Raw genomic sequence first — 20,998 nt, forward strand, 5'->3', positions numbered from 1 at the left:
GTAACCACAGCTGTGCTTCCGTGGTGAAGGACAGGAACAAAATGAAAGATGGCCTTCACCAGCTCTGCTAGAATATGCTGATGTTCCAGCTGTCTTCCTGCTCAACGACCTGGGCTTCAGGGTACGCCCCTGTTGACTCTCAGGAGAGGACAGGAGACGCTTATGCCCCATTCAGCGTGACTACAGACATTTGACAAATCAGCCAAAATGCGTTACTTTATGGCTCAACAGTTAGTTCAGTTTAAATCCTTAGATTTAAAAAAAAAAAAAGGCATAGAAAAAGAATACTCTGAAAGTTACCTTTAACAAAGAATGGGTAGCTAGAAGGTAAAGGATGGTCCTGAGCAGGCGAATCTAACAGCATGGAGACCACCGCTAATTGTGCTGTCGGAAAGGCGCATCACCTCCTGGAGTCCCCACGGGAAATTGTCTCGGATGAAGCCCTCCTCCCGCTCCCCGCCTCGGTCCGCATCATCACGGCCTCCCCGCCCCCAGGGTCCCCGTCTCACCGACCTTCTCCAGGCTGGCGCCTCCGAAGGACGCACAGTCTGCACGGCACAGCCCCTCCCCTGAAGGGGCTCCTTCGCCTGCGCTTCCTGCACATTTAGCACATCCCTTAGACCTGAAGGGTCTGTTCCCTAGGGACCTGCTTCCTGCCGAGTCTGACCTTAGGGCTCAAAGCCAGGTATCCTTGCACTGAGGCAAGCCTTCCCAGCCCCTGCCTTTCCCAGAGACCAGCCAGGGCCCCGTGGAGTGGAAGTGAGCTGCTCAGTCACGGCACGTCACATATAAATGGGTCACACCCGCAAGCATGCGTGCTCCGTGTCAGCACGTGGGAATCTGCACAGCCGTGTCCATGTGGGCTGCCGCAAACTTTGACATCATAATGCTTCCATAAAACTGGAAAGTAAATCACTGTAAGTGCGAGGCAATACGGTTTCCAGGTGCGCTTCAAGTTATCCCTTAAAAGTACTAGGTAAAGCGAGGGAGTCTCTCAAGTCCAATCAGAAACACTTTGGGGCACTTTTAAAAATGCTGGTAAGTTTCTCAAGAGATTGGATCAGCTGGCCTGGGATGGGCCCTCACACTGGAATGTTCTAGAGGCCTTAAGTGATTCTCATTTGAAATAGTTGTACTTAAACAACTATTTTTGCGGGTAGGTTGTGAAAATTGTGAACTCTCTGGTCAAAAATTCATTTTTGTATATTTAGAATTAATCAGTCCTCGACCTGGGGTGGAGAAGGCAATGGCACCCCACTCCAGTACTCTTGCCTGGAAAATCCCATGGATGGAGGAGCCTGGTAGGCTGCAGTCCATGGGGTCGAGAAGAGTCGGACATGACTGAGCGACTTCACTTTCACTTTTCACTTTCCTGCATTGGAGAAGGAAATGGCAACCCACTCCAGTGTTCTTGCCTGGAGAATCCCAGGGACGGAGGAGCCTAGTGGGCTGCCGTCTATGGGGTCGCACAGAGTCGGACACGACTGAAGCGACTTAGCAGCAGCAGCAGCAGCATAGACCTGGGGAAGAGGCTCTTAAAAAGTTAACACATCTGGTTCTCCATTAAAATCTAATTAAAAATCAATGGACACAGAAAGCTTCAGTTGTCCTAAAACTGCCATCCCAGTAAAACATTTGTTCTGTATATTTTAAGAGGACAAGGGTGGGGCATTAAATTTTTTTTCCATCCCATCAGTGAGAATATGAGAAACAAGTGAAGCCCTGATTTCAAGCACGAGGCAGTGGTGCGTGTGTTCACAGAAGATGTGAATGTGGTGCGTGTGTTCACAGAAGATGTGAATGTGGTGCGTGTGTTCACAGAAGATATGAGTGTGTCCCAGGCTGATCTTACAGTAAAGCAAATCAAAGTTAGTGTTTTGGTCTCGGCTTATTATAGAGTAGATAGTGGCCTAAATAACCTAGACTTTTTTTCCTAGTTTTGTTGAGATGTGATTGGCACACAGCGCTGCGGCACCAACTTACACCCTTCATGGAGGATCAACACCACCTCATAGAGATACAACATTAAAGAATCGGGAAAGATTATTTTTCCTTGTGACGAGAACTCAGGATTTACCATCGACAGCCTTTATATATAACATGCAGTGGTGCTGCTGATATCAATCACTTACTAAAGATGTGATTATAATTCAGTCATGACCAACCTAGACAGCACATTAAAAAGCAGAGACAGCACTTTGCCAGCAAAGGTCCAGATAGTAAACGCTATGGTTTTTCCAGTGGTCACATACGGATGTGAGAGTTGGAAGAAAGAAGGCTGAGCACTAAAGAACTGATGCTTCCCAACTGTGGTGCTGGAGGGGACTCTTGAGGGTCCCTTGGACGGCAAGGAGATCCAACCAGTTCATCCTAAAGGAAATCAACCCTGAATATTCATTGGAAGGACTAATACTGAAGCTGAAGCTCCAATACTTGGGCCACCTGATGCGAAGGATGACTCATGGGAAAAGACTCTGAAGCTGAGAAAGATTGAAGGCAGGAGGTGAGGGGGACGATAGAGGATGAGATGGTTGGATGGCATCACCGACTCAATGGACATGATTTTGAGCAAACTCTGAGAGATAGAGGACTGGGAAGCCTGGTGTGCTGCAGTTCATGGGGTCGCAAAGAGTAGGACATGCCTTAGCGATTAAGCAACAACAATAAATCACAAATTATTGTGCTTGTCTGTGCCTTTTGACAGCTTCGTCCGATTCCCCGATCCTCTGTTAACCACAGCGCTGACCTCGCCTTTTGTGAGTCTATCGGTGGGTTGTTTTGAGTGTAATTGACCTACCGTGCTGTGTGAGTTCCTGTTGCACAGCATAGTGATTTGATATTTTTACACATTTCCAAGTGATGACCGTGATAAGCCTCGTTGCCATCTGTCACCATACGAAGATACATTTTCTGAAATGCCTATCCTGAGGGAATCTATGAGGCAGAAAAGTCACTGTCTTTCAAGGGAAGCCCTGAGAAATTTCTTAATCTTCATACTGACATTTGCTTTTCATCACGCTTTGTAGTATAATCAAAGTCTTCTATTTTGACCTTCCAGCTTCAAGAATAAGTTCTAAAACTGAGGAGTTTGCATGATGGTTGTACAAAAGGAAGGAGAGAGGTGGGTGAAGCAGCAAGTCAATTGCAATCCGTGGTATAAAAATCTAACAAGTAATCATCTGTGGTGACGCCCGCCTTGCCTTGTAACATTCGGTGATGGATGTGACCTTGGCAACATTTGCATTTGGTGGACAAGTTAGGTGGCACCAAGAGGCGAAACTTTGGGAAGGCATTTCAAGGAGGCTCTGAGCAAGCCTGTGTGACTACTCTTCCTGCAGAGTCATCCTTCCCTTGCACCAGTCTCCCGAGAGAAGTGTGCGGGGCCCACCTGTGCTCAGGATAGAGAGACGCGAATCAGGAAGCTGACAGAGAGAAAGGGGTTGAGCTGGGGTCTCTTGGGATTCCAGGGGCTGTCCAGACTTGGGGAGGGGAGGCTGCTTGAGGTGGTGGCGGGGGGTGGGGGTGGGGGTCCCAGGCCTGCCTCTGGGGCGCCAGAACAAAGGAAATGCTCTTCTGCTCCCCTCCCCTGTCCTACTGCCTCCGGGGGGCACAGAGCATCTTTGGCCTCATCCCTGGTCCCCAACTATGAGGGACAGCCGGCTCCCACCCAGACACCCCGACTTGGGGTGGTGAGAAAGAAGTGGCTAGCCCCGCGGCCCTCTGCTCTGGCTCTGGGCCTCGCTGCGGTCCGATATGGCCGTGAACAGATGGGCGACCTCGGCGGTGCCGGCTGGTTCCGCAGCGACAGCGAGTATTTTCCTGGGTCGCTATTTCCCGGAGGCCACTGGCAAGGCTGGCTGCCAGAGGCCTTGACTTCCGTGGGTAGAGGCCTGGGCACCTGGGGAGGAGCCCCGCGGGGCTCGCTGCCCCTCCTCGCGCAGGGATCTGCCAAGCTGCCACCGCGTGGGAGGAGGGGGCCTTGGGTGGAGGCGGGAGGGAGGGGAGCTCGCGGGTCCTCCCTCGGGCGCCGGACATCCCCTCTGCTCCTCCCTGCCTGGGTAGGAGAGGAGCGTCTCCCGCTTTACTGAATTCCAGGGTTGCCAGTGCCCAGGGTCCATCCAGGACTTTCCCAGCTCTGGTGTCCGGGGCGCTCCAGCCCTTGATGTGGGTTAAAAATCCACTTCACAACCCCCATTGATATGAGATATGGATTTGACATCTGTTTGCCAGAGTGTTTTGCACTTAGCCTAACACCCACTATTAAGTGACAAAATTGTGGCAGCCTGTCAAAGCCAGATGACTGGCAGCTGCTGGCTTACAAAACCACTCAAATATTTGCAGGTTTTGAAGCTTTATGCAGTGTTGTACCCAATCTTTCAGTGATTTAACATGTAAAATATAAGTCAAAGTTTTAAATCTGTATTCCAAAATGTTTCCATTTTCCTCCAAAAGGAAAAAGCATTCAGGGTGTCTGCTGGAATCAGGCCAATTTCAACCCCCCTCCTTTCCCACCACCACCAAGATTCCTGAGCAAACCCGGTTTTTAAAAAATGTTTGATTTTTTAAAAACCAAAGTCTCTCCTCCTATTGTGACCGACATCTCGGAAGACAGAACTAAATTGCCTTAAACTCCAAGGGAATACAGTTTCTCAAAAGTAGACTGCAAGAATAATAAGAATCCCCAAGTAAAGCAGGGCTTCACTTTGCATTTGACAGTTGCACCAACGTGCCTTTCCAGGGTAAAGGCTCCTAGGTAACATCTGAGCCGTTTGGTTATTTCTAGAACACAAACTCCTCTCCCCACACCTCTAAATAGCTTGGTCCAATTAAGAAATAATTTGCAAATGGCAGAGTATTTCTTTAGATTAAGGTCCATTGAGTAAAGTCATGTGGGGTTTTGTCTCCACAATTAGAGCCGGACAGACAAGGACCTCCTGAAAACTGCAGCTGTGAGCAATGGGGGAAAAATTGTCCAAGATAAACAGATAAGTAAACCTGCCTTAAACCCTGGAAGACTGGTGGACTGACAGCCACTTGAGATGTTCACATGTGCGGTGCTTGCAGGCTTTTAAAAATGTTAGTAAATATCCTTTCTTCTGCTGGGAGGGGTCGTAAGTCCTTTTGGAAAATGGCGAGGAGGGGGGCGGTGATCATTTTCAGGCAGTTGCTTTGCTTGTGAGACGTTTCCAGAGAGGATCAAAGGGTGCTAGAGCCACAGTTCTAGAGAGAGAGGAGAGAGACTGGAGAGGCGGCTCCAGCCAGGGGGCCTTCTCCGAAGGCTTCCTCCTCTGGTCCCGAGGGGTGGGCGTCTGGGGCCTCAGAAGGGAGGCCGGGGCCTCCACCAGCAGCGGCAGTCCAGGCGCAGGAGGGCGGGAGCCCTGGAGGCCCCATCGGCCGTGCGCTCCTGGAAGGCGGCCTCCGACCGCAGCCACTTCCTACCTGGAGAGTTCTGTGTCCGCAACAGTGAACCTTAGGCACAGGCTCTGCTTCCGCAGCGGCCGAGTCGTTTGGCAGAGGGGTGAGGGAGTTAAAAGCCCGTAGCAGAGCAAAACAAAACAAAAATAAAATAAAAGCAAGGCCAAGGTAGCCCTTGGGCGAGAGAACAAAGCTGAAGCTCGGTCCCCTCGCGCAGCGAGGACTCGGCGGGGAGCGAGGGGGCGGCGCCCAGACCCCGGGAGCCGGCGCAGGTGACTGCGGACTGCTGGTGCGGGCGAACACCCTCCGCGCAGAGGTCGGGAAGGACCTGGGGAGCAGTTCCAGGCGGAAATCTAGTTTATGGGGGGGGGGGGGGGGTGCCGGAGAGAAGGGGGCTTTTTCAGGCCGGGACAGCTTTATCGGGCCCGATCTCTGGGGCCGGGCCGGGCCGGAGCTGGGGGTGGGGGCGACGACCGATCCGCGGAGCGAAGGGGGGCGCGGGGCGCGGGCTGGGGCGCGGCGCCGGGAGCACGGCGACTCGGCTCCACCTCCCCGCTCCAAACGGCGTCGCAGCTGCTCGCGAACCAACTGCTCGATTCTATTCACTGTCGAGTAGGAACAAAAAAGTGGCTATTTATTAGAATACTTGTTTGGTATTGTTCGGCGCCGCACAAAAGGCGTTTCATTATGTGGAGGGATCCCCCTTTTTCCAGAGGGAAACAATAACTGGAAATTGTCTTTAAAAGTCTTTTCCATCAGTAATAAATTTCATTTTCTCGTCTCCCTCGCCGGCAGCGTGCGTGTCCGGGAGGGCGCGCGAGGCGAGCAGCGGCGTGTGCGTGTGCAGCGAGTGTGCGAGCGGGCTGCGCGTGAGTGTGCGCGTGTGAGTGTGCGTGCGCGTGGCGCCCGCGCCCGCCGTGCGGCGCCGCTGGAGCCCGCCGGGCTGGGGTCCCCGGGCAGCGGCGCGCGGCGCCGGGCCGGGAAGGCAACGGGGGCCGAGCGCCTGGGCGCCGCCGAGGCGGACCCGCTCCCGGGACCCGCTGGAGCCGGCGAAGGAACTAACTGTAAGTGTGTCTCCAACTTGCGTGGGGTCTTCCGCCCGCCCCGAGCCGAGGAAGGGGGCGGGAGGGGCTCCGGGCGAGGGCGAGGGTCCCTAAGCGACCTTGGCGGGGGAGAGGGGGGAGGGTAGGGCGTCCCCGAAGCTCCCGCCCCGGCTGAGAACAGGTGGGGAGCTGCGCTGACCGCCGCGGGGGGACTGGACCCGGGCGCCGGCCACATTTGTCATTTTCTTATCTGTGCGCCCACTCCTCCTTCCTCCTCGGCTTTCCGGATTGGCCGCCACCCAGGGGACCGAGACTCTGTCTCAGTCGGGTCGCCCTTTGAGGGCAGAGGGGGAGGTCGACCCAGTCGGTTTTTGGGGGGAGGGGAGGTTCGCGTCCGCAGGCTCCGCTTTTCCTCCTGCCCGCGCGCCCCCGCCCGCCGAGGCCAGGGCTCCCGGCTCCGGCTCTCGGCCGTGCGCTCCTGCAGCGCCGAAAACGAAAGCCGTGGGTCGAAATTGCCTTTTAAAAATTAACATGTTGAGCGTGTGCCATTTAGTGAGAAGTGTTTTGGGCAAAGAATCAATTTAAGTTTGACTGACCGACGGTCTTGACTCTGTTAATACTGCCGCACGCACGCACACTCAAAATCCATGAGCAGGGACCCCTGGACGCGCGGCGAGCGCCCCTGGACCCGGCGCCTGGCCTGCAGCCCCGCGCGCGGCCGATGCCTCGGTCCAGCGAGCTAGAGCAGCGCGCCCCAAGACGGGCTTTGGGGTGCCCTAAAGTCACGCGTGCCGGGCGGGCAGCCCTAGACCTCAGGGATCCCCTTCAGCGAGGGCGCCCACCCCCTTGGCTCGCAGTCCCTCCTCCAGCGAAATCGGCTTCCCCGCTCCGCGCGCGGCGGCCTCGGTCCTCCGTGCGCGCAGCCGGGAGTCACCCCTCCTGCGCGCGGGTCGCCCTCCTACGCCTCCTATTCCCCTGCTTTAGCCGCCCGCTGAGAAGAAAGGTGGCAAGGTGGCGAAGTTTCAAAGGTGAAATGGATTTTTGATGGTGGCTGGTGCTGGAAACCCGTGGCCGGGAGGGGCCGGGGCGGCCGCCATCGACCGGGGATAAGACGGGGCTGGCCGCCTCTCCAGGCAAGAAACGGGTGTTTGAACATGATAGCGGCCGCCGGTCAATTAACCCATTAAAAGCCCGCTTTGCCGCATCGATTTCCCGGAGCGCTGGGCCCGGCGCTCTGGACGCCCCTCTGTGAAGGCGGGCGCGGGGGCTGCACGGCACCCGGCGGGCGCAGAGACCTCCAGCCCCCGAGGCAGCGCCGCCCAGGCGGCCAGGAGGGGGCGGGAGGCGGGGGGCTCTGCCCTACGCTGAGGTCCAGGAGGGAGGGGTTCTGTCCTCGGCTCCGGCCTGGCAGGTGGGCTTCGCCGAGGCAGAGCGGGGAATGCCCCGCGCCGGCCAGTTTCCCCCGACTCGCCCAACTGTGGCTGCGAACCACAGGCTAAGCCGGCACCCGCGCCGAGGGAATCCGCGGCCAGCCCACCTCCCTGAGGCGCTCTTAGGCTTCCTCCCCAGCGCCTCCCATCGACGGGGCGCCGCGGGCCGGGCGGCTGGCCTGAGCACTGTGTGTGTGTCGGGGGAGGGGGGGGGGGGCGCCACACTTGCTTCTTGAGGACGACAGCAAACCCCCAGGTGGCCTTGAATTCGGGTCCCCGTTGTCACCGAAGAGGGTAAGGCTGACGGCCAAGCCTGGCGCGGGAAGCAGCAGCTGGAGAGAGCGGGCAGGATTGGGATCTGAAGGAGGGGCGTCTCTCCAAGGAACCTGCGGCTGCTAAGACTTGGGGGAACCGGTCTCCCCCGCACAAGTAGAAGGAGGCCTGGGGGATGCTGCAGGCTGTGCCCCAAGTGCGGCCTCTCTGCTCAACCCCGGGGAAAAGGCTGGTGGTAAGCAGGATCTCCTTCCGGAGAAAATGAGCCTGTATTGTGAGTGCTCAACACCCTTCAGATGAAACCTAAGAAAATGCCAAGTTCCTACCCGGAAACCTGAGCACCCCTCCCCTGCCGCTTGGGGGGGGGGGGGGCTTGGTCCTTTTGGAGCCCCCAGGGTCCAGTCCAGGAGCAGTCGGTCCATAAAGGGAGAGGTGCGCACCCCACTAGCCAGCTTCCTGGACAACCCTCTATGACCACCTGCTCTTTCCTCACTCAGATCTGGGGTTCAGATATTTAGCCCTGACACTAATAGGGTGCTTGCTCTCTCTCCCTCTCTGTCTTTTTCTTCCTTTCTCTCCTCTCTCTCATGCCAAATCTCCCTCCATCTTACTTTCAGACTGCCTAATCCAGAAGGTGGGTAGTGTCCTGAGTTGGGGGAGGTCCCTGGAGACCTTCCCCATCTCCCCTGCCTCCCCCAACAAATACCTAAGAAAGAATAATGCAGATGTGTCCTCCACAAAGACCCATGCCCCTGACGTCCCCCAGGCGTCCACCCACCCGCAGGAGGGAGATCTAGCCCCCCTTGCAGGGCGGCTGGCTCTGTGTGGGGGAGGTAAGGAGATGGCCCTGAATGTGGGGGGGGCGGCGGTTCTCAGTTTGAGCACAGGGCCCAGCGCTGCCTTCTCCCAACCGCGCTGCCTTCTCCCAACCCCGCTGCCTGAAGACTCTGCTGGACCCACTTCTCTGTTTGCTGTTTTCTGAAGTAAGCAACTGAAAGGGCTTGAAATTGTGTCAAAGTGATGTTTTAATCTCATTGAAAAGTGTATTAAAGGACAAGATGTAATTTATGTGAGATGCTGCGATGAAAGGAGAGATTGGAGTGGATGGGCCTTTCACTCCGCTGAACTCCGTGTCATGTTTATATTGAAGCCCGCGTAGCTAATCTAATTTGCAATAACAGGGCCGGCCTGAACCAAGAAGCATCTCTGATTTCACTTTATTTCTTTTCATATAGAAATTCCGTATGACTGTCTCCTTCTGTGAGTGACGCCTTCTCTATTTGGGGGCTAATGAGAGAGAATAAGAGGCAAGGCTGTGTCTACTCATAACCCAGCCTCTTGCCTGCACACCCCTGGTCCCTGGCCGGCCTGGACTTGACCGGGGGCTGCATGGCCCAGAAACACTATTTTTGATCTCTTCAGAATGAACGCGAGGGCAACCTCCTGTATCAAACCCTGTGCCGCAACCCCCACCCCAGGCGCTTGGATGGGGCTCCTCGGTTGAACAGCACACGCTGGATCAGTTTCTGCCAAGGATTTTAGCTTTAGAAGTTAGCTTAAAAAGCAGATAGTACTGTATTCTCAGGCCTTTGTTTCTGCAGATTTTAATGGGAAACACTTAGGAAGCTCCCCCCATTCAGCAAAGTTTCATCTTTGCTGAGTCTTTCCAGGAGCTTCGAGAGGAACCAAGCACACCCCCTGTTCAGACGCCAGCCTTGTATTCTTATTACCACTCCGAACACAAGCATTCTTTACCAATAAAAGACTACACGCGCCAGAAAATTACAACTTCTGTACAACGTAAAAAGGTGTATTCAAACTGTTAATTACCGAGGGTTGTATAAATGAAACTTTCGCAGTGACCCATTTAATTTTGTGGTAATTACTGACAAAATAAGACAAGGATGAATCACAATACAGTATATTTATCTTGAAGGAGGATATTGCACTGGCGCAGTTAAGCCAAGGAGTAAGAAAAAACTAGGGTGGGGGGTGTCGCAGAAATAGAAAAAGTACATAAAAATCACACCCTGAAACCATCTGGGTTCACACTGCAGAAGGCGAGGCTCAGGTGGCTTGCTAAAAATTCCATCCAGATTTTAGAGGCTCCCGAACCCTCTGTTCAGGCATCGTCGAGTCAGTCCTGCGGATTCGCCGCCTTGAGCACAACTTCTGCAGATCCTGGAAATCTGGGCGGCAAAGGGAGGGCTCTGCCTGCCCTGCCTCAGCTCTCGGCTGATTCTGCCCCGGGACGGAGAGGCTGGACAGCCCGCGGAGCAGCATTCCCGGGGACCCCAAAGCGACACTGAGCCCAGGCCTGGGAGAGCCGGGCAGGATGCGGCGGGGGTTGGGGACGTCCCCTCGCCCAGTCGATTCCTGCAGCCGAGTCCACAAGCTTGCTCCTTCCCGCTCCGTGTCGGGGCTTCAGGGACGGTCGAGGAAGGGACGTGGCCTAGCTTGGGCATCTTCTCTGCCACCCCGGGGTCGGGCAGCGGCTTAGCGAGGCTTTTCGGGCACTAGTTGGGGTCCCTGCTCCAACCGCTTTCCCGCCCAGCCCTGCATCATCGGTGGGGATAGAGAATGCTGGCCGCCTGCCGCGCCCACTGGCGCCTGGCCCTGCGCCCTCTCACCCCACCTGCAGCCTCAGGGACCGGCGACTGGTTGCCCTGGGCGAGTGGCCCTGCGCCCCGCCGCGGCGGGTAGGGCTGGCAGCCCGCGAGGCCCCTGCCTTCGAAGTCCACTCAATAGAACTGCGCGCTGAAGGCGCGCGCCGCCCAGCCCTCCAACCCAATTGGTTTGGGCGGATGGGCACCCTTGAAGAGACCCAGCGCCCCGGCGGACGGGGCAGGAGATAGGTCTGGTTGAGATTCTCCTCGGGAAGTTTCCCGCAAAAGGAGGGCCGGGCGGCGGAGCGGCAGGAGGAGGCGCGCTGGCGGCGAGGCCTGGGCGCCGGCACCCCGCGGCCGCCCGCCCTCCAGGGCGCCCGCAGCTCCCGGGCGGAGGGCGCGAGGCTCCCCTCGGGTCGCAGTGTTTTCCTCTCTTGTCTTCTCTTGTTCATTCATAAACCTGGTGGCTACAGACGCGGCTTGAATATTGACGGCTCTCCCCCAACTGCTCCGCCGTTAACCCAATTACAGAATTCATCAAGAACTGTGTGAATTATCTCTTTCCATACAGTATCAGCATTAGCCTAATTAAAAGCTATAATGTCTGATATAATGATTAAATCGTTAGCTCTGCTGTAGGGAAGCAATATTTTGTTTTCCCTTCAATTAGAAGCTGATTGAGGTTTTCAGAGCAGGTCAGCTGTGAAATTTGAATTATATGTGTGAGTACTGCTCACAGGGTGAGCCCCTACTCGAAAGCTCCCAGAGATTCTCCAAACGCTTTCACCCAGAGCGCTGGAGGCACAAACAACGCGCGCGCGCGCTCACACGCAGGGCGGTTTGATCGTCGCCGGGAATTCACGCATCTCCACGCCGGTGCTGGAGAGTCCTGCTTGACTTCGAGGGGATGGGCTTCACTTCCTTTGTCCAGCAGACGCTCCTGAAACAGCACCCCCAAACCCCACTCTTCTCGTTGAAGGAGAAGAAGATGGCCTTGCCCGCGGCGAGCGGCGGCCAGACCTCCTGCTCTGTAAGGACCGAAGCCACTCGAAGTTCCGACTTGGCAGCGGTTCTCTTTCCCTCTGCTTCCTCTCTTCCCGCTTTCCCACGACTTTTATTTTCCCCTTTAAGACAAAAACTCGCCACCATCAAGAAAAAACTTTCATGTTACTTTGGCCCCTTGGCTTTGGTAACAGTGGGACCAAGGTAGCCTGGTCACGACGCAGAGTGGGTACGCGAGCGCCCGGGAACCAGGAGAGGCGAGCGCCCCCAAGGCCCCCAGCTCGTCACCCGCGCTCAAAGCCCCGAGTGCGCGCGCCGAGCCCTGGGACCCGCTGGTGGCTGGAGAGCGCCGGCCAGAGGCCCCCGAGCTCCGCCCGGGCGGCGAGGGCGGTTGCGGCCAGCAGACGGCGACCGCGGCCCGCGCGGCGGCTGGGTACAGGCTGACGCGCGCGGGGCCGGCGTCGGGGTCCGGGCGCGCAGCCGGCGGCTCCCCCCGCCTCCCCGCGAGGTCCCCTCCCGCCCGCCCAGCGCCGCGGTCCCCTCCCACACGCGCGGGCCTCAGCCTCCTCTCCGTCTGCGCCTCCTGTTGGCCGAGATGACCTCGGAGGCCTTGCGACTGAATTGTCTTCTTTCCTTTTCCCTCCGGCGCTTTCTTTCCGCCTTCTCTTCCTCTCTCTTCTCAGATTACTTTATTTCCTATATGTCCAGCCAAGGAATTGGCGGCTCCGTCGTGATTTGCTTGTTAAAACTTTGGTCTCGGTCCGTTGGGCTGCGCCCTGGGCGGTCTGTGGAGGCGCTTACCCGCGGCCTCGGTCTCGGGGGCCTCAGGAAGTGGCTGGGCTGAGTTAGGCAAGGCCGCAGGCCGAGGTCTGGGCACCGCCTCCGGAGAGTGTCATCAGGACGGCCGTCTGCGCCAAGGCCTCGGGAGACCTTGGAGAACATTCCTCTTATTCGCGTTCCCAGAGGGCCCTTTGATTGTCCTCGGAAACTCCTAACCTGTCCGTCTCTGCTCCTTGGAGCTTGAGATGGGCGCTGGAACAGAAGGTCATCTCTGAGTGCCTGAGAGCAGGCTTTCATTGACAGACTGCTGGGGCCAGGCTGCTGTCCAGCCTTCTCCTGAGCACAGCCTCAGCAAGGGGAGAGAGCCAACACCAAGTCTGAATCACTTGGAACACGCAGCGTGAGCTCCTGGTGTTAAAGTCCAGAACACAAGTTACTGGAGAGTCAAGGGCTCTTGTATAACCGCCTAAACACAGGACTTGAATATATATGCATATATTCTTTGGGTACACACCTGTATGTATATTGATACATATATTCTTTGGTATATACATGCACATACAGGTGTGAATATGTTCTGTGTGCACCAGTGTGTACATGAATGCATATATGTATATGTCCTGTGTGCATACATGTATTTTATGTGTGCACACACATATGTAAACATATGCACATTCTCTGTGTATGCATATGTGTATACACATGTATGTGGACACATGCATATAGTCTGTGTATACATGTTTATACACAGGCATGTATTATCTATGTGCACTTGTATGTACACATACGCACAGGTGTGTGTATGTAATTTCCTCTAATGATGGCTTGGATCTGAATTCTCTTTGAGGATTGACCCAAAAGTTAAATAAAAGGACAGCAAGCGTCTCTGCGTATCCACGTTTCTAAGCTGATCTCTTTGGCGCTCTGAAAGAACAGGCACTAACAAGTTTCTGAGTTGCCAAGAGAGCAATGTGGCCGATCAACAGTGATCGACCCCATCGCTGGGTGTCTGGGCTCGGATGCTACTTGGAACCAGTGTAGGCTGTCTTCATATTCTGCAACGCCTCGCCTTGGAGAGGGGCCCTGCCAACCTGGTGGGGGTCGGGAGGGAGGAACATAGACTCAGGGAGAGGAGGCGTTTCCCCAACTGTTTTGGGCCATTTCTGGCTTCTTCAGGAGTGACAGGGAGTGAAGGTCACAGGGGGGGAGACGCTGAGGCTGGGAGAAGCCGTCACTGGCAGGGATTCATGTGAAGCTCCTCAGTCTCCATGCCAGGGAGGAAGGCACTGGGAGTCCTGGCAAGCAGTGCCCTGCCACTGCCTAACTGGCACAGGCGGCGGCTGCCAATCATCCATCACTTGGCAACAAGTTACACCTGCAGCTCGGGTTTAATGCTTGTGCATGTGAGCACCCACAGCGCGCGCACCAGCTTGGGCCCAGGGACCACCTCATCACTGAAAAGGGCTCGTGGAGAGCGCCCGGGATGCTGAACACCAGCGTGCTCTAACAGAGGGCTAAACCGTTTACCCCCTATTCAGTTGCTCTGGAAAACAAGGGTAACTTTGTATTTGGAAACAATTTTCAAGACAGTGGTGGAAAGAAATCAGACCATTTCCGAGTCAGCTATCCAAGTTCCCCAAAGCATAAAGCATTCCTGCAATGCACAGTGGAGTGCAGGGTGTTTATAAAATAAATTGCTCCATTGATATGGAAAAATAAGGTGCCAAGCCTGGTTCACACAAAGCGTTTTCAGGGGGTCTTAGGCTATTTAGTTTAAAATTTAAATTGAAAAGCATAGGAAAGAAATCTTTCAACTGCTAAGTGGATAATATAGTTTATAATTTGTAAACCATTTCCTTTATTTCAGTCTTGCTGACTTTCCATAACACATGGGATCACACCGCACACCCATTGCCTCCTAAGTTATCAAAGGAGAAACAGATCTATAGTTTCTTCAGCAATATTCCTGTTCTTTTTTTGTTCATTTACAATGGAAGTGGTATTTGCAGGTAGTGCATGAAACAAATCAAAAGGTTTAACAAACTCGATTGGTGAAATAAGAAGGCAGTTGAAAACCAAGTTTATAACCTAGATATTTAGTGAAAAATAAATATGAAATGATGTTTCCTTTATAATATAATTATATACTATTTGATGAGTTCACTATTAAATGCTGAATGGCCTGAAATGAAAGCAGTTAGATCGGCAGAGGCCAATTTGCTCTCGCACTGCATACTGCAACAATCCTGAAATAATAATAATAATAAAAAAAAAGCAACGGTAATAATCACAGTAATTGAGAGGAAAGAAAGCATTATTCCTGTAGCCGGGACAAGCAACAGGGTCAGGAAATTCACAAGCTCAGAATTTTTTTAAGGGGTGGGGGTAGGGAAGAGGCGTCGTGTGTTCGCTGCCCGACATACTTGAACAGCCTTCTTAACTCGTCTTGTAACGATCATCATTATATGCTTATTTTTGTCACAAGGTGGTCAGTTGGGCGCTTTGGTTGGGCACCACTTTATCCACCAGCCATCTCCTAAGCACCACCCTCCACAGCGCACAGAGACGCCCCGTTCCTCCCCGAGGACTCTAGGGATTTTCCGCAAGCCTTTGGGCCATTTTCAGACCCTTGGGGTTGCACCCACAGCGTGAGCGCACTGGTGTTTGAGAACGGGCCTGTGCTTCCCGGTACTGAGAACACTTCGGGGTTCAACAGTTACACCCGCAGGCCTGTGCCTTCGTCGTTCCAGGAAACAGGCGTCTGGTTTGCATAAAGCAGGAAAAGGGCATCCGCCTCCTAGTCCCGAGGCCCCACCTTTACAATTCGGGTTCAGGTGCCCCCCGCCCTCCGTTCAAGAAGTTTTCGCAGTTCTTAAGCAAACGGCTCCAGAAGAGCGTGGGCTAGATCCTTCGTTTGCGATTCCAACCAACTTTTTCAACGGTCGTTGAGTCACTAGGTTGTTGCTCTCAACCTTCCTAGAAATGCCATTTTGGGAGGAAGCCGAACCGAGAAGAGCACGTGATGACAACCCCTAGACTCATTACCCACCCCGCGACCCCGTCCAAAATAAGACTTCAGGGCTAATGCTAAGAGCAGCCGTGGAGCGGAGCCCGACGCAAACGCTGGAGCGTCTCGGGATCCTCGTGGCCTGGACCGCGGAGGCCTTCCCTACGGAAAGGGGCTGAGAACTTCAGCCCGCCAGCGGCGAAGCGTGCGCCTTGGGAGGGGGACGGAGCGGTCCAGGCCTCGCGGGCGCGCCCGCGGGGCGGGGGAAAGGGGGCGTTCCAGCTGCGTGCCTCGGCAGGTCTCCCCTGCTCCCGAGGGCGCGCCCAGCCTTCCGGCCCCCGGGCCGAGCAGGGGGCGAGCATCCCGCCCCGGCCTCCAACTTCCCCCTTCCCAGCAGGCGCAGAGTCGGCTGGCGGGGGAGCGGAGGGGCCGCGTCTCCTCGGCGCTCTTTTAAACGTGGCTCGGGGCTGCCGGCCCCCGCCCCTCGCCCCGCAGGAGTCGTTCTTCATCTTCGCTTTTAACCCGCTCGTTAATCGTTCGGAGCGCGAGGGCGGGGAGAGGCGAGGAGGGCGAGCCCGGGGTTCGCCGCCGCCGCCGCCGCCGCCACGAGCGCTCGGGAAGCGGCGTGGCGCGGACCCCCTCCCGGCCGCCTCCCTCCTCCCGCTTCCCTCCTCCCCTGCTCCTCCGCCTCCCTCCGCTCCTCCCGCTCCGCCGCCCGCGCCCGGCGCCCCTACCCCCCTCCCCACGTCACTCGCCAGCGCGCCATGCAAATCACCGCCGCCGCCGGCTCCCATTGGCCGCGGCGCGCTCATTTAATGGCAGCCCGGGCCCGGCGTATGGCTGCTGGGCCCCGCGCGCCGCCGGCCCCGCGTGCGCCTCCGCTCCGAGCGCACGGCCCCGGGCAGGCAGCAGGCAGCGCGTCCCGGGCTCGGCCGCCCCGCTCTCAGGCCCTCTCCGCGCGCCTGCGCTCCCTCCGCGGCCCCCGGCCCCCCTCCCCGGCTGCACCGTGATCGCCCCCCGCCCCCGCGCCCCCCTCCCGCTCCCCTCGGCGACTCGCTCCCCCCGGGCACCTGGGACCGGCACATGCCCAGCGCACGCGGCGCGCCGCCCTGCTAGAAGTTGCAGCCCCGGAGTTGGAGGCCGCGGAGGACCGAGCGCGGGAGGAAGGAGCTGCGCGGCGGCGGCGGCGGCGGCGAGCCCCGAGCCGGGCCCCGCGCACCGCTGCGCCCCGGAAAGTGGAGCTGCAACTTGGCCGCGCCTGCACCTGTTGGCACCGCGCCGCCGAGGGCGACCCGGCTGCGACGACGGCGACCCCGGCCCTCGGCCTCTTCGGCAAGTGGTTGGCGCTTCAGAGAAACTTTCCCCCCGTGAGCCGGACCGGCGCTGAGTGCGTGTGTCCTTGCCTCTTTTGTGTCGTTGTCGCCTCCGCCTCTCCGCACTCTTCTCTCCGCCGGGACCTCACGCCCCCGCCCGCGCCTCGCTCCGTCTGAGCCCCTCTCCATCCCCCTCCCCGGCCGTCTATGCGCCAGGCCCTCTCCGCGCGGCGCCGGTGAACCCGCGAGCCGCCCCGATGTACAGCATGATGATGGAGACCGACCTGCATTCGCCCGGCGGCGCCCAGGCGCCCACGAACCTGTCGGGCCCGGCCGGGGCGGGCGGGGGCGGCGGCGGCGGCGGCGGGGGCTCCAAGGCCAACCAGGACCGAGTCAAGCGGCCCATGAATGCCTTCATGGTGTGGTCCCGCGGTCAGCGGCGCAAGATGGCCCAGGAGAACCCCAAGATGCACAACTCGGAGATCAGCAAGCGCCTAGGCGCCGAGTGGAAGGTCATGTCCGAGGCCGAGAAGCGGCCGTTCATCGACGAGGCCAAGCGGCTGCGCGCGCTGCACATGAAGGAGCACCCGGATTACAAGTACCGGCCGCGGCGCAAGACCAAGACGCTGCTCAAGAAGGACAAGTACTCGCTGGCCGGCGGGCTGCTGGCGGCCGGTGCGGGCGGCGGCGCGGCCGTGGCCGTGGGCGTGGGCGCGGCGGCCGTGGGCCAGCGGCTCGAGAGCCCGGGAGGCGCGGCGGGAGGCGGCTACGCGCACGTCAACGGATGGGCCAACGGCGCCTACCCCGGCTCGGTGGCGGCGGCGGCGGCCGCCGCGGCCATGATGCAGGAGGCGCAGCTGGCCTACGGGCAGCACCCGGGCGCGGGCGGCGCGCACCCGCACGCGCACCCCGCGCACCCGCACGCGCACCACCCGCACGCGCACCCGCACAACCCGCAGCCCATGCACCGCTACGACATGGGCGCGCTGCAGTACAGCCCGATCTCCAACTCGCAGGGCTACATGAGCGCCTCGCCCTCGGGCTACGGCGGCCTCCCCTACGGCGCCGCGGGCGGCGCGCACCAGAACTCAGCCGTGGCGGCGGCGGCGGCAGCGGCGGCCGCGTCGTCGGGCGCCCTGGGCGCGCTGGGCTCGCTCGTCAAGTCGGAGCCGAGCGGCAGCCCGCCGGCCGCGGCGCACTCGCGGGCGCCGTGCCCCGGGGACCTGCGCGAGATGATCAGCATGTACTTGCCGGCCGGCGAGGGCGGCGACCCGGCGGCGGCGCAGAGCCGGCTGCACTCGCTGCCGCCGCACTACCAGGGCGCGGGCGCGGGCGCCAACGGCACGGTGCCCCTGACGCACATCTAGGGGCGCGGGCACCCCGCGGCCGGCCGGCCTCCGCGCAGACCTGTCCACGTTCTCCCGAAAAGGAAGACACTGGCGCTGCATGCCCGGCGCCGCCCAGCCCCCCGACCGCAAGCTCCTGGGGACCGCTCGGCGGGACGGTTGCGCGTCGGAGACTGAACTCCGGTGTTTTCTTGAGACTTTTTGTACAGTATTTATCATCCATCCGCGGAGGAGGCAGAAAGCGTCTTCTTTGCTCGAGGGGACACAGAAACCGAACCAAGCACGAGACGACTCCCAACTTTTCTACCCCACCGTGCTCCCGCTTTCATCCCGCATCGCCTCCTGACGGCGTCGGGTGCTGGCGGCGCGAGGAGTGGGTCTCATCTGTTAGCTGTGTAGGGACACGACGCCAAACACAAGTTTTGGTAGTCGTTACGGCTTTGGGGGGGGTCGGTTTGTTAATTTATACAAAGAGATTTCCCCCCACCCACCCCTTTCGGGCGGCAGCGTTATTCTGGGTTTTGTAAAACTTTCTGTATCTGAGCATTTTCATTTTTTTGGTTTGTTTTGTATTATTTCATGTAAATGCGTTGTGGAATTTTTATTTGCGGCGTCGCGGTGTGGGGAGGGGGATTCAGATTATGTACATAGTTTCCTTAAAGCCTTTCTTCTAAATACGAAAAAAAGAATCCCCCACCCTAAAAAAAAATTGCATCGAGCTTTGAGTCAATAAATTTAAGAGCGAGAAGTCCGTTTTTCCCTATAAATTTGAAACGTGCTGAATTTATAATCATGCTTTATGAGCTCAAGATACAATTAGTTAATCTGACGAAAGAGAAAGAAAAATTATCAGCATGAAATGAAACTGAGGGAAGCCCGGGGGAGAGGGCACGGTGTCCTTGGAGTTGCATTAAAGAGGAAGGGAGGGGAGTAAAAATCGATAGATTATTTTGTAGACTTCACACTGTCATTACGGAACGAGAAATAATTGCCAAAAAAATAGTTTTATAGTCCGGCCTTGGGTGCGTAGTTTTTAACTGCAGGCAGATGCCGAGGGCTTTGCGATTCCTCCTTTCGACCCTCTTTCTGCTGGCCCGGGACCTGTGCGCAGTTTGGTCCAAAGAAGGGAGGAGAAAAGACCCCAATGGCGGGACCAGGGCAAGGACGGACGACAAAGACACGGTGGGGGCGCCGGGGGCCCCAATTCCCCTGCAGTTAATGAGACAGCAAGTGGAATTTTCTGAATTGGGCTCAAGGAAACGCACTCTCTACACCAAAATGTACTGCAACCGACTCCCCTGTCTGTCCTCAGCCCCTCCCTCTGGTATATTTCTCCTTGGAAAAGGACAAAATAGTTTTGTTGGGTTTTCACACACAAAACCGACCACTCCCGGATGCCCCGAGTGAATTGGGATGCAAGTTGCTAACCGATGTGAATGCAAAATGCGGTGTTTATTATTCCTGATGAGATCTGCGGTTGTTTGATGCTTTAATTTTTTTAATTATATTTTTTCTAGGTGTTTATTGGTACATTGCAGTTTTTTCTGGATTTTAAAGTTTTCTGTAAAACTTTGTCTTCAAGTAATCTGACAGCATTAAATATTGCATTTGAAAGTTATACTGTAGCAAATACATTTTGACATTAGTCACAGCATAAAGATGAAAATTATATTTTTGAAAAGAACAAAGCCTTTGGTCAGATCGAAATACATTGATTTCATCAGCCCCTCATATTTTTCTCAACATTTTTTTTTTCTGGTCCTGGAATGAGCATAGACTGTCCATCCAAACGTGGGCCTGAGCTAGCAGGTTAATGAGAACCACGGTCAGCCTGCGCTAGAGAATAGCTTTAAGTAAAATGCTCACTTGACAATTGACATGTGTAATTTTTTTGGAGTCACTTTGATAATTTTGCTTCAACCACTCATTCCTTAAGGTGATTGCAGAAATTTCAAGAGCTACAGCAGTTGCTTCTTTCTAACAAGATAATAAAGTCTCCCTCTTTTTTCTTTTCTCTCTCTCTCTCTCTTTTTTTTTTTTTTGCTTTAGCAATTTGATGTGTTTGGATACATAGGGGCAGAACAGCATCTTAGATAGTGAGACAATCTGAAAATAAATGCCACACACAGTCTCCTCTGGGAGACACTTTGAGAAATTCTGTGATGCTCTGTGGACTCCCCAAGCGGTGGAAGGCGCAGGCCTCATCTGCTCTGAAATGTCCAGAGTTCAGTGGACTTCCCCTGGCTTTTTTGCAACATCTCCCTGCACCTGCTAAGGGGGCAGACAGACCTGGGGCTGTGTTCACATATAAACACATTTGTATCTTTGCTGGACTATCGGACACAACATTGTTAGTAATGTGGGATACATTGGAAATGTTTCTGACCACAAAAAGTTTAGCCCATCTCCTGGAAGGTGGACTTTAGTGTGGCATTTCCCCCTGTGGGCCTCATACCAAGCCAGCAGAGACAGTGACTGCCAGGTGGCCCGAGCCACGTTGTTAAAAACCCCCGGAAGATCTGAAAACAGGAATTCCTGAAATTCAGCAATTCTGTTTTGTTGAACAACGAGGAGAAAGCAAATAATTCTTTAATGATTCCATTTTAAAACAACGTGGGACAGGGGGAGTAGAAATTAGCCAGGATGCGTGTTTCAGGATTGAGATCTTATCTCTCCAGCAGTGTTTCTTCGACTTCAGATCGTGGGGAGAATATTTCACAAGGCCCGGGAGCACCGTATTCAACCGCGAACTGCGCTCCTGCCAAGGCGCCCTGGCCCTGTTC

The 20,998-nt window shown here is 56.2% G+C and overlaps 1 protein-coding gene and 1 long non-coding RNA gene across 4 annotated transcripts in view; both read left to right on the forward strand.

Annotated features, from left to right (window-relative positions):
* Nucleotides 1-6,372: 6,372 nt before the first annotated feature.
* The window catches only part of LOC139186258 (uncharacterized), a 49,900-nt gene continuing 35,274 nt past the window's right edge, over nucleotides 6,373-20,998 (forward strand). For all 3 annotated transcript variants that reach the window (XR_011569828.1, XR_011569826.1, XR_011569827.1), the window contains exon 1: nucleotides 6,373-6,479. This is a non-coding gene — a long non-coding RNA (uncharacterized lncRNA). The remainder of the gene's footprint in view (nucleotides 6,480-20,998) is intronic.
* SOX1 (SRY-box transcription factor 1) lies at nucleotides 16,769-18,963 on the forward strand. Its single transcript, XM_019971887.2, has one exon. It carries the CDS (start codon nucleotides 17,127-17,129, stop codon nucleotides 18,234-18,236), a length of 1,110 nt encoding a protein of 369 aa, XP_019827446.2. The 5' UTR covers nucleotides 16,769-17,126; the 3' UTR covers nucleotides 18,237-18,963.

Source organism: Bos indicus, chromosome 12, assembly GCF_029378745.1.
Source record: "Bos indicus isolate NIAB-ARS_2022 breed Sahiwal x Tharparkar chromosome 12, NIAB-ARS_B.indTharparkar_mat_pri_1.0, whole genome shotgun sequence".
Classification (NCBI taxonomy): domain Eukaryota; kingdom Metazoa; phylum Chordata; class Mammalia; order Artiodactyla; family Bovidae; genus Bos; species Bos indicus.

Coding starts and splice junctions, on each gene's coding strand:
- SOX1 (XM_019971887.2), top strand. CDS start 17,127: ATGTACAGCATGATGATGGAGACCGACCTGCATTCGCCCGGCGGCGCC.